This window comes from Chiloscyllium punctatum, unplaced genomic scaffold (genome assembly GCF_047496795.1).
Source record: "Chiloscyllium punctatum isolate Juve2018m unplaced genomic scaffold, sChiPun1.3 scaffold_218, whole genome shotgun sequence".
NCBI lineage: Eukaryota > Metazoa > Chordata > Chondrichthyes > Orectolobiformes > Hemiscylliidae > Chiloscyllium > Chiloscyllium punctatum.
The window spans coordinates 95,001-107,894 of NW_027309952.1; the positions used below are offsets into that span (position 1 = coordinate 95,001).

Sequence of the window (12,894 nt, forward strand, 5' to 3'; positions counted from 1 at the left end):
ACTCACAGAGGGTCAGTGCTGAGGGAGGGGACACTGTCGGAGGGTCAGTGCTGAGGGAGGGGACACTGTCGGAGGGTCAGTGCTGAGGGAGCAGGCACTGTCGGAGGGTCAGTGCTGAGGGAGGGGACACTGTCGGAGGGTCAGTGCTAAGGGAGCAGGCACTGTCGGAGGGTCAGTGCTGAGGGAGGGGACACTGTCGGAGGGTCAGTGCTGAGGGAGCAGGCACTGTCGGAGGGTCAGTGCTGAGGGAGGGGACACTGTTGGAGGGTCAGTGCTGAGGGAGGGGACACTGTTGGAGGGTCAGTGCTGAGGGAGCAGGTACTGTCGGAGGGTCAGTGCTGAGGGAGGGGACACTGTCGGAGGGTCAGTGCTGAGGGAGGGGACACTGTCGGAGGGTCAGTGCTGAGGGAGGGGGCACTGTCGGAGGGTCAGTGCTGAGGGAGGGGACACTGTCGGAGGGTCAGTGCTTAGGGAGCAGGCACTGTCGGAGGGTCAGTGCTGAGGGAGGGGACACTGTCGGAGGGTCAGTGCTGAGGGAGGGGACACTGTCGGAGGGTCAGTGCTGAGGGAGGGGGCACTGTCGGAGGGTCAGTGCTGAGGGAGGGGACACTGTCGGAGGGTCAGTGCTGAGGGAGCAGGTACTGTCGGAGGGTCAGTGCTGAGGGAGGGGACACTGTCGGAGGGTCAGTGCTGAGGGAGGGGACACTGTTGGAGGATCAGTGCTGAGGGAGCAGGCACTGTCGGAGGGTCAGTGCTGATGGAGCAGGCACTGTCGGAGAGTCAGTGCTGAGGGAGGGGACACTGTCGGAGGGTCAGTGCTGAGGGAGGGGGCACTGTCGGAGGGTCAGTGCTGAGGGAGGGGACACTGTCGGAGGGTCAGTGCTGAGGGAGCAGGTACTGTCGGAGGGTCAGTGCTGAGGGAGGGGCCACTGTCGGAGGATCAGTGCTGAGGGAGGGGACATTGTCGGAGGGTCAGTGCTGAGGGAGGGGACACTGTCGGAGGGTCAGTCCAGGAAAAGGGCATTTATATCTTTCTGAAGGGTGTGGTGCTGGAAAAGCACAAAGGATCAAGCAGCATCAAGAACAGATGTGGCAGAGGTGGAGAGAGGAATTGGAAATAAGGGATGGTGTTTTTACAGAAGGCAAGGTGGGATGAGGTGTAGTCCAGGAAGCTGTTGGAGCCGATGGGTTTGCAGCAGATATCTGTGGTTAGACGGTAGGATTAATATCTTTCTGTCTATCTCTATTTCTCCCTCTCGGTCTCTCTCACCAATTCCATCTTGCTGGAATGATCAATGAAGAATACCTTTTACACTGTGTTCCTGGATTCCTCTACTCCACGACAAGTGAAAATAAAATAGAAATCTAAACCTAAGTCTTATCTGTCTAACTTCTCGAGTTGTTTGGACTCCCTCATCCCCTGCTACTCTCTGGTTTGAACACACCATCTGTCCAATCATATTTCCCACCAGCCACTCTCCCAATCCTTCCATGTCCCTTTCTATGTCCCTCTCTCATTCCTCCTTCATGTCACCCAGAGTCTCTCTGCCTCATTCCTCCCCTCACTCCATCTCATTCTTCCCTCGCCTCTCCCTTTCTTTCTATCTCAATCTCTTTCCTCCCTCACCTTTCCCTCTCTCTCTTTATTTGTCTCTCCCATTCTCCCGGTCCCTCTCTCTCTCTCTAGCTCACACACACACAATATCCATGTCTCTCTCTCTCTCTCGCTCTCTCTCTCTCTCTCTGTGTCCCATTCTCCTGATGCCCTCTGCTCTCTCTCTCTCCCCCTCTCTCTCTCCCATCTTCCCAGTGCCCTCTCTCTCTCTCTCTCTCTGTGTCCCATTCTCCTGATGCCCTCTGCTCTCTCTCTCTCCCCCTCTCTCTCTCCCATCTTCCCAGTGCCCTCTCTCTCTCTCTCTCTCTCTCTCTCTGAGTCCCATTCTCCTGATGCCCTCTGCTCTCTCTCTCTCCCCCTCTCTCTCTCCCATCTTCCCAGTGCCCCCTCCTCTCTCTCTCTCTCTCTGTGTCCCATTCTCCTGGTCCCGTTTGCTCTCTCTCTCTCCCTCTCTCTCTCCCATCTTCCCAGTGTCCCCTCCTCTCTCTCTCTCTCTCTCTCTCTCTGTGTCCCATTCTCCTGATGCCCTCTGCTCTCTCTCTCTCCCCCTCTCTCTCTCCCATCTTCCCAGTGCCCCCTCCTCTCTCTCTCTCTCTCTGTGTCCCATTCTCCTGGTCCCGTTTGCTCTCTCTCTCTCCCTCTCTCTCTCCCATCTTCCCAATGCCCCCTCCTCTCTCTGTTTCTCTCTCTCTCTCTCTCTGTCCCATTCTCCTTGTCCCCTTTGCTCTCTCTCTCTCTCTCTCCCTCTCTCTGTCCCATCTTCCCAGTGCCCCCTCCTCTCTCTGTCTCTCTCTCACTCTCCCATCTTCCCAGTGCCCCCTCGTCTCGCTCTCCCACCTTCCCAGTGCCCCCTCCTCTCTCTCTCTGTCTCTCTCTCTCTCCCACCTTCCCAGTGCCCCCTCCTCTCTCTGTCTCTCTCTATTTCTCCCACCTTCCCAGTGCCCCTGCCCCTCTCTCTCTCTCTCCCATCTTCCCAGTGCCCCCTCCTCTCTCTGTCTCTCTCTCACTCTCCCATCTTCCCAGTGCCCCCTCATCTCTCTCTCCCACCTTCCCAGTGCCCCCTCCTCTCTCTCTCTCTCTCCCTCTCTCTCCCACCTTCCCAGTGCCCCCTCCTCTCTCTCTCTCTATCTCTCTCTCTCTCCCACCTTCCCAGTGCCCCCTCCTCTCTCTGTCTCTCTCTCTCTCTCCCACCTTCCCAGTGCCCCCTCCTCTCTCTGTCTCTCTCTCTCCCACCTTCCAAGTGCCCCCTCCTCTCTCTCTCTCTATCTCTCTCTCTCTCCCACCTTCCCAGTGCCCCCTACTCTCTCTGTCTCTCTCTCTCTCTCCCACCTTCCCAGTGCCCCCTCCTCTCTCTGTCTCTCTCTCTCCCACCTTCCCAGTGCCCCCTCGTCTCTCTCTCTCTCTATCTCTCTCTCTCTCCCACCTTCCCAGTGCCCCCTCCTCTCTCTATCTCTCCCACCTTCCCAGTGCCCCCTCCTCTCTCTGTCTCTCTCTCTGTCTCTCTCTCTCCCACCTTCCCAGTGCCCCCTCCTCTCTCTCTGTCTCTCTCTCTCCCACCTTCCCAGTGCCCCCTCCTCTCTCTGTCTCTCTCTCTCTCTCTCCCACCTTCCCAGTGCCCCCTCCTCTCTCTGACTCTCTCTCTCTCTGTGTTGCTCTCCACAACATCTCCCTCACAGTGTCACCCACCCCCACAACGTACCATCATCCATGAAGCTGGGGATACAGATATTTCCACATTTGCTCTCACAGCAGCTCTGCCAGGCATCACAGTCTTCATCTCCGCTGCAACGATCTCCGAGTTTCAGGTCACACATGGGCTCCAGGCGGTGGGGAGCAGGACAGATATCATCACCTGGACAACACAGAGACAGTATGGATACGGTTGTACGGAAACACACAACTCCCTCGGATCGGCTCGAGTGAGACACGAGAGCTGAACGAGGAACTCCCACTGCTCTTCCATCACGGATAGACCAGCTCCACAGCCCCGGGATTCAGGAAGCCTCATGTATTTAGGCAATTCCAGGTGAATCTCCAAATACCACCCTCCCACATCCCCGTAAACCGCGGACAAACACACACACACACAGACACACACACACAGACACAGACACATACACACACACACAAACACACTCTCACACACACACACAGACACACACACACAGACACATACACACACACACACACAGACAGACACATCCACACACTCACACAGACACATACACACACACACACAGACATACACATCCACACACTCTCACACACACACACAAACTCACACACACACACATAAACACACTCTCACACACACACACAGACACACACACACAGACACATACACACACACACACACAATCACACTCTCACACACACACACACAGACACATACACACACACAGACATACACATCCACACACTCACACACACAGACACATACACACAGACACACACACACACACTGTCCCACACAGACACACACACACACATCCACACACTGACCCACACACTATTACACACACACATGCCCACACACTGACCCTCACAGACACACAAACACACACCCAGACAGACACACCCAGCTCCCTGCCCACACTGCCATGTACTGTCATCACCACACCATCGTCTCTGATCAAACAGAGACACACTGATCACTTACGGCTCATGAGGAAACGAGGTACACATCTCTTTCCACAGGTGGCATTGCAGCATGATGACCAGGCATGGCAGTCAGTGTCATTCTGACACACGTCTCCCAACTTCATCTCACAGAATGGGTCCAAGCGGGTGGAGGCAGGGCACTGGGTCGCTGCAAGGAACATCAGGACATATGGAGAGGGTCACACTCCCACAGGGCAGGGACAGCATGGGGTATAGATACAGAGTAAAGGTCTCTCTCCCCCATCCCCCCGATCAAACACTCCCACAGGACAGGGACAGCATGGGGTTAGATACAGAGTAAAGGTCTCTCTACACCATCCCCCCGATCAAACACTCCCAGAGACAGGGACAGCATGGGGTTAGATACAGTGTAAAGGTCTCTCTACACCATTCCCCGATCAAACACTCCCAGGGACAGGGACAGCATGGGGTTAGATACAGAGTAAAGGTCTCTCTACACCATCCCCCCGATCAAACACTCCCAGAGACAGGGACAGCATGGGGTTAGATACAGAGGAAAGGTCTCTCTACACCATCCCCCTGATCAAACACTCCCAGAGACAGGGACAGCATGGGGTTAGATACAGAGTAAAGGTCTCTCTACACCATCCCCCCGATCAAACACTCCCAGGGACAGGGACAGCATGGGGTTAGATACAGAGTAAAGGTCTCTCTACACCATCCCCCCGATCAAACACTCCCAGGGACAGTGACAGCATGGGGTTAGATACAGAGTAAAGGTCTCTCTACACCATCCTCCCGATCAAACACTCCCAGGGACAGGGACAGCATGGGGTTAGATACAGAGTAAAGGTCTCTCTACACCATCCCCCCGATCAAACACTCCCAGGGACAGGGACAGCATGGGGTTAGATACAGAGTAAAGGTCTCTCTACACCATCCTCCCGATCAAACACTCCCAGGGACAGGGACACCATGACGTTAGATACAGTGTGCAGCTCCCTCCACACTCTCCCACCATCCACCATTCCCAGGGACAGGGACACCATGGGGTTAGATACAGGGTGCAGCTCCCTCCACACTGTCCCACCATCCACCATTCCCAGGGACAGGGACACCATGGCGTTCGATACAGGGTGCAGCTCCCTCCACACTCTCCCACCATCCACCATTCCCAGGGACAGGGACACCATGGGGTTAGATACAGGGTGCAGCTCCCTCCACACTCTCCCACCATCCACCATTCCCAGGGACAGGGACACCATGGGGTTAGATACAGGGTGCAGCTCCCTCCACACTCTCCCACCATCCACCATTCCCAGGGACAGGGACACCATGGCGTTAGATACAGGGTGCAGCTCCCTCCACACTCTCCCACCATCCAACATTCACAGGGACAGGGACACCATGGTGTTAGATACAGGGTGCAGCTCCCTCCACACTGTCCCACCATCCACCATTCCCAGGGACAGGGACACCATGGTGTTAGATACAGGGTGCAGCTCCCTCCACACTCTCCCACCATCCACCATTCCCAGGGATAGGGACACCATGACGTTAGATACAGGGTGCAGCTCCCTCCACACTGTCCCACCATCCACCATTCCCAGGGACAGGGACACCATGGGGTTAGATACAGGGTGCAGCTCCCTCCACACTCTCCCACCATCGACCATTCCCAGGGACAGGGACACCATGGGGTTAGATACAGGGTGCAGCTCCCTCCACACTGTCCCACCATCCACCATTCCCAGGGACAGGGACACCATGGGGTTAGATACAGGGTGCAGCTCCCTCCACACTCTCCCACCATCCACCATTCCCAGGGACAGGGACACCATGGCGTTAGATACAGGGTGCAGCTCCCTCCACACTCTCCCACCATCCACCATTCCCAGGGACAGGGACACCATGGGGTTAGATACAGGGTGCAGCTCCCTCCACACTGTCCCACCATCCACCATTCCCAGGGACAGGGACACCATGGGGTTAGATACAGGGTGCAGCTCCCTCCACACTCTCCCACCATCGACAATTCCCAGGGACAGGGACACCATGGCGTTAGATACAGGGTGCAGCTCCCTCCACACTGTCCCACCATCCACCATTCCCAGAGACAGGGACACCATGGGGTTAGATACAGGGTGCAGCTCCCTCCACACTGTCCCACCATCCACCATTCCCAGGGACAGGGACACCATGGTGTTAGATACAGGGTGCAGCTCCCTCCACACTCTCCCACCATCCACCATTCCCAGGGACAGGGACACCATGGGGTTAGATACAGGGTGCAGCTCCCTCCACACTGTCCCACCATCCACCATTCCCAGGGACAGGGACACCATGGGGTTAGATACAGGGTGCAGCTCCCTCCACACTGTCCCACCATCCACCATTCCCAGGGACAGGGACACCATGGTGTTAGATACAGGGTGCAGCTCCCTCCACACTGTCCCACCATCCACCATTCCCAGGGACAGGGACACCATGGGGTTAGATACAGGGTGCAGCTCCCTCCACACTCTCCCACCATCCACCATTCCCAGGGACAGGGACACCATGGGGTTAGATACAGGGTGCAGCTCCCTCCACACTGTCCCACCATCCACCATTCCCAGGGACAGGGACACCATGGGGTTAGATACAGGGTGCAGCTCCCTCCACACTGTCCCACCATCCACCATTCCCAGGGACAGGGACACCATGGGGTTAGATACAGGGTGCAGCTCCCTCCACACTCTCCCACCATCCACCATTCCCAGGGACAGGGACACCATGGGGTTAGATACAGGGTGCAGCTCCCTCCACACTGTCCCACCATCCACCATTCCCAGGGACAGGGACACCATGGTGTTAGATACAGGGTGCAGCTCCCTCCACACTCTCCCACCAACAAACCCTCCCGGCTCGATACCTGTAGCCAGTGGGATGATACACAGAGCTTAACAGGAGTGGTGCCTTACGTCTGGACAGGAACTTGAAGACACATCTATTCCCACAGGTGGTATTGCAGCAGGTTTGCCAGCCCTCACAGTCGTTGTCCTCATTGCACTGAGTGTGGAAACTCATGGAACAGACGTGGCTCAGTCTGGAAGGTGAGGGACACCTATGTTCGCTCCCTACAGAGACAGAGGCTCCATCTTAGATTCAGAAACTGCTGCTGCTGCTGCTTGAACTATCATTCACTGACTTCGCCCCGAGCTCAAGGGCGGGGTGATAGAGAGAGAGACAGAGAGAGAGAGACAGAGAGAGAGAGGGAGAGAAAGAAATAGAGACAGAATGAGGGGGAGAGAGCAAAAGACAGGCAGGGAGAGAGAGACAGAGAGAGAGAAAGAAATAGAGACAGTGAGAGAGACAGACAGACACAGGGATAGAGAGTCAGAGACAAAGCCGGGTGGAGGGGAGTGGTCACGAGAGAGAGAGAGAGAGAGAGAGAGAGAGAGAGAGAGAAAGAGAGCAAGAGAGAGATAGGAGGTTGGAGACAGAGACAGAGAGAAAGAGAAACAGGAAAAAGGGAGCAGGAGAGACAGACAGAGACAGAAAGAGAGGCGGGGGACAGAGGAAGACAGAGGCAGAGAAAAAGAGAGAAATAGACAAACATAGATATAGAGATGGAAAGAGAGAGGAAAGGAAAGAGAGACAAACAGCCAGACAGAGGAACAGACAGAGAGAAAGAAACAGACAGGGAGAGACAGAAAGAGAGACAGACAGAAAGAGCAAAACACAGTGACAGGGAGAGATAGAGAGAGAGGGAGGGAGGGAGACAGAGGCAGAGAGAGGGAGAAACTGAGGGACAGAGTTGGGGAGATGCAGACAGAGAGAGACACACACACAGAGTAAGAGAGAGAGAGGAGAGAGAGAGAGAGAGAGACAGAGAAAGGGAGAGACAGAGGGACAGAGATGGAGAGAGACAGATGGAGGGAGACAAAGAGAAACTGAACGGGAAAGAAAGGGAGAGTGAGAGATGTGATGGGACGAAAGAAGCTGTGAGAGAGAAAGAAAGAAAGAGACAGACACAAACTGACAAGAGAGACAGAGTTCCAAGAACTGATCATGGCTGCCCAATATCGCAGAGACGTCCATTGACAGAGGGAAAGACAGAGAGCGAGGGAGAGAGCGAGAGACACACATTCACACATACGCAGAAATAGCAACACAAACACAGTGACTTTCTGTGTCTCCCGATCCCTGATGAACATGCTCTGGGGTGGAGGTTGTGGGTGGGGAGGGAGACGGTAGAGTGGTGCTAAGTAAACGGGGTTACTTACCCCTGCTGCGGTAGGGATGGACACAGCGTTGCCCACAGCTGGTGTTGCAGCACATCTGCCATGCGTAGCAGTCATCATCCTCCTCACACACCTCGCCGTATTTCAGGTTACACACAGCAGAGAGGCGAGCAGGAGAAGGACACATTCCAGATGTCCGATCTGTCACACAGAGAGAGTGAGGGAGGGAAGGAGGGACAGGGAAAGGGAGAGAGATAGACACGGCTCAGACACAGAGGAAGGCCTCATCAAGGACATCAGTTCACCACACTCAGCCTGCTGGGAAAAGGATATTCCCAACACTCAACTTGCTGGGAAAAGGTATCCCCACACACAGCATGCTGGGAACAGGATATTCCCTATACCCAGCCTGCTGGGAGCAGGGTGTTCACTACACCCAGCGTGCTGGGAACAGGATATTCCCCACACTCAGCCTGCTGGGAACAGGATATTCCCTATACCCAGCCTGCTGGGAGCAGGGTGTTCCCTACACCCAGCGTGCTGGGAACAGGATATTCCCTACACCCAGCATGCTGGGAACAGGATATTCCCTATACCCAGCCTGCTAGGAGCAGGGTGTTCCCTACACCCAGCGTGCTGGGAACAGGATATTCCCTATACCCAGCATGCTGGGAACAGGATATTCCCTATACCCAGCCTGCTGGGAGCAGGGTGTTCCCTACACCCAGCGTGCTGGGAACAGGATATTCCCCACACTCAGCCTGCTGGGAACAGGATATTCCCCATACACAGCCTGCTGGGAACAAGATATTCCCCACATGCAGCTTGCTGGGAGCAGGATGTTCCCCACAGTCAGCCTGCTGGGAGTAAAGTGCTCCCTACAATCAGCCTGCTGGGAGCAGGGTGTTCCCTACACCCAGCGTGCTGGGAACAGGATATTCCCCACACTCAGCCTGCTGGGAACAGGATATTCCCCACACTCAGCCTGCTGGGAACAGGATATTCCAGACAAAAAACCTGCTGGGAACAGGCTGCTCACCAATACTCAGCCTGCTGGAGACAGGGTGTTCCCCACACTCAGGCTGCTGGGAACAGGTTGTTCCACACACTCAGGCTGTTGAGAACAGGGTATTCCACACTCTCAGCCTGCTGGGAGTGGGTTTCCTCCACACTTAGCCTGCTGGGAGCAGGATATTCCCCATACTCAGCATGCTGGGAACAGGATATTCCTGACCATCAGCCTGCTAGGAACAGGGTGTTCCCCACACTCAGCGTGCTGGGACCAGGGTGTTCCCCACACTCAGCCTGCTGGGAGCAGCGTGCTCCCCACACCTAGCCTGCTGGGACCAGGATATCCCCCACACTCAGCCTGCTGCCCGAAAGGTTGATTTCGCTGCTCGTTGGATGCTGCCTGAACTGCTGTGCTCTTCCAGCACCACTCATCCAGTTTTTACCTCAGCCTACTGGGAGCAGAGTGCTCCCCACACTCAGCCTGCTGGGACCAGGGTGTTCCCCACACTCAGCCTGCTAGGACCAGGGTATTCCCCACACTTAGCCTGCTGGGACCAGGGTGTTCCCCACACTCAGCCTGTTGGGAGTGGGTTTTTTCCACACAGAGCCTGCTGGGAGCAGGATATTCCCCACACTCAGCCTGCTGGGAGCAGGATATTCCCCATACTCAGCCTGCTGGGAGCAGGATATTCCTGACCATCAGCCTGCTAGGAACAGGGTATTCCCCACAATCAGCCTGCTGGGAGCAGAGTGCTCCCCACACTCAGCCTGCTGGGACCAGGGTGTTCCCCACACTCAGCCTGCTGGGACCAGTGTATTCCCCACACTCAGCCTGCTGGGACCAGAGTGCTCCCCACACACAGCCTGCTGGGACCAGGGTGTTCCCCATACTCAGCCTGCTAGGGAACAAAGTGCTCCCCACACTCAGCCTGCTGGGACCAGGATATCCCCCACACTCAGCCTGCTGGGACCAGGGTGTTCCCCACACTCAGCCTGCTGGGACCAGGGTGTTCCGCACACTCAGCCTGATAGGGAACAAAGTGCTCCCCACACTCAGCCTGCTGAGACCAGGGTATTCCCCACACTCAGCCTGCTGGGACAAGGGTGTTCCACACACTCAGCCTGCTGGGACCAGGATATTCCCCACACTCAGCCTGCTGGGACCAGGGTGTTCCCCACACTCAGCCTGCTGGGACCAGGATATCCCACACACTCAGCCTGCTGGGACCAGGATATTCCCCACACTCAGCCTACTGGGACCAGGGTGTTCCCCACACTCAGCCTGCTGGAACCAGGATATTGCCCACACTCAGCCTGATGGGAGCAGAGTGCACTCCACAATCAGCCTGCTGGGACCAGGGTGCTCCACACACTCACCCTGCTGGGACCAGGGTGCTCCACACACTCAGCCTGCTGGGACCAGGGTGTTCCCCACACCTAGCCTGCTGGGACTAGGATATCCCCCACACTCAGCCTGCTGGGAGCAGAGTGTTCTCCACAATCAGCCGGCTGGGACCAGGATATTCCCCACACTCAGCCTGCTGGGAGCAGAGTGCTCTCCACAATCAGCCTGCTGGGACTAGGATATCCCCCACACTCAGCCTGCTGGGACCAGGATATTCCCCACACTTAGCCTGCTGGGACCAGGGTATTCCCCACACTCAGACAGCTGGGAGCAGAGTGCTCCCCACACTCAGCCTGCTGGGACCAGGATAATCCCCACACTCAGCCTGCTGGGACCAGAATATTCCCCACACTCAGCCTGCTGGGAGCAGCGTGCTCTCCACAATCAGCCTGCTGGGACCAGGATATCCCCCACACTCAGCCTGCTGGGACCAGGATATCCCCCAAACTCAGCCTGCTGGGACCAGGGTGTTCCCCACACTCAGCCTGCTGGGACCAGGGTGCTCCCCACACTCAGCCTGCTGGGACCAGGATATTCCCCACACTCAGCCTGTTGGGACCAGGGTGTTCCCCACACTCAGCCTACTGGGAGCAGAGTGCTCCCCACACTCAGCCTGCTGGGACCAGGATATTCCCCACACTCACCCTGCTGGGAGCAGAGTGCTCCCCACACTCATCCTGCTGGGACTAGGGTGTTCCCCATACTCAGCCTGCTGGGAGCAGAGTGCTCCCCACACTCATCCTGCTGGGACCAGGGTGTTCCCCATACACAGCCTGCTGGCGGCAGTGTGATTACATGACCCTCTGCTGGGATTTAGCTGGATCTTGGAGGGACTAACCAACCATATGCAGTTACCTGAGACTGACAAACTCCTGCTCTGCCCCATGAAGGGATTGACACAGCGTCTACCGCACGGTGTCTCACAACATGACGTCCACTTGCCACAATCGTCATCATCTTCACACGAGACGCTGTGATTCATCCTGCAGACACGTTCCAGGCAGGACGGCTTAGGACATTCTCCAGATTTCCCAGAGTCTGCAAGTGTAACAGTTCCGCTTATAGGAGAGATCAGGAGAGGTGTGGGTGTGTGAGAGACAGAGACAGAGAGATTGAGAGGGTGGGTGAGAGAGGGACGGGGGAGAATGAGAGGGAGATCAAGAACTGAGAGGAACAGGGAGGGAAATGTGACAAAGACAGAGAGAGACAGAGGAACGTGCAAGAGGCAGACTGAACAAGAGGAGACACAGAGAGAGGGCGAGAGAGAGACAGGAGAGATGGCAACACAGAGAGCAAGTGACAGAGGGAGAGACGTGACCAAGAAAGAGAGGGAGTCGAAAGCGACAAAGACAGAAAGAGAGACACAGATGAACATGCAAGAGACAGACAGAACGAGAGGTGAAAGAAGGACAGGGAGAGAGACAGAGAGGAGAGATAGCAACACAGATGGACTGATGGAGAGACACGATGGAGAAAGAGTGGAATGTGACAATGACAGACATAGAGAGAGAGAGAGAGACACACAGACAGAGAGAGGGAGAGAGACAGAGAGAGAGGGAAAGACAGAGAGACACAGAGAGACAGACAGACAAAGAGGGAGAGAGAGAAACAGACAGACGTGCAAAGGATGGAGATGAAATGACGTCACACAGAGAGAGAGAGAGAGAGAGAGGTGTGCTGCAGGAATGCACAAAGAGAGGCAAAGGGAAATACACCACAGACACAAAGTGAGATATAAAGAAGCAAAGGTCACAGTTCTGCCTCATACAGACAGGTTAAGCAGCCATTCCTTTTGGACCAGGAACTACCTCCATAAGACTTTCTGTAGAACGACAGGACACAACGTTTCTGACACCCAGCATCACAGCACCTTTGAGATCCAGCACAATCTTGGTCCGACTCACACACCTTCCCAAAAGTGGAGTTACACACACGGGCAAGATGGTCTGGGCGAGGGCACAGCCCGTCATCTTCCATTGGGAGAAAAGAGAGAGACAGAACCGCACAGGGTTAGA

General features: G+C 55.8%; 1 protein-coding gene across 1 annotated transcript in view; it reads right to left on the reverse strand.

The window, feature by feature from the left end:
- LOC140472017 (uncharacterized) overlaps positions 1–12,894 on the reverse strand; it is a 153,146-nt gene that overhangs the window by 82,514 nt on the left and 57,738 nt on the right. Inside the window, exons 25-30 of the mRNA XM_072567457.1 lie at positions 12,688–12,849; positions 11,735–11,917; positions 8,506–8,664; positions 7,201–7,356; positions 4,275–4,424; positions 3,315–3,467 (exon numbers count right to left, since the gene is read on the reverse strand). Of these exons, the coding sequence (XP_072423558.1) occupies positions 3,315–3,467; positions 4,275–4,424; positions 7,201–7,356; positions 8,506–8,664; positions 11,735–11,917; positions 12,688–12,849 (963 nt within the window). The remainder of the gene's footprint in view (positions 1–3,314; positions 3,468–4,274; positions 4,425–7,200; positions 7,357–8,505; positions 8,665–11,734; positions 11,918–12,687; positions 12,850–12,894) is intronic.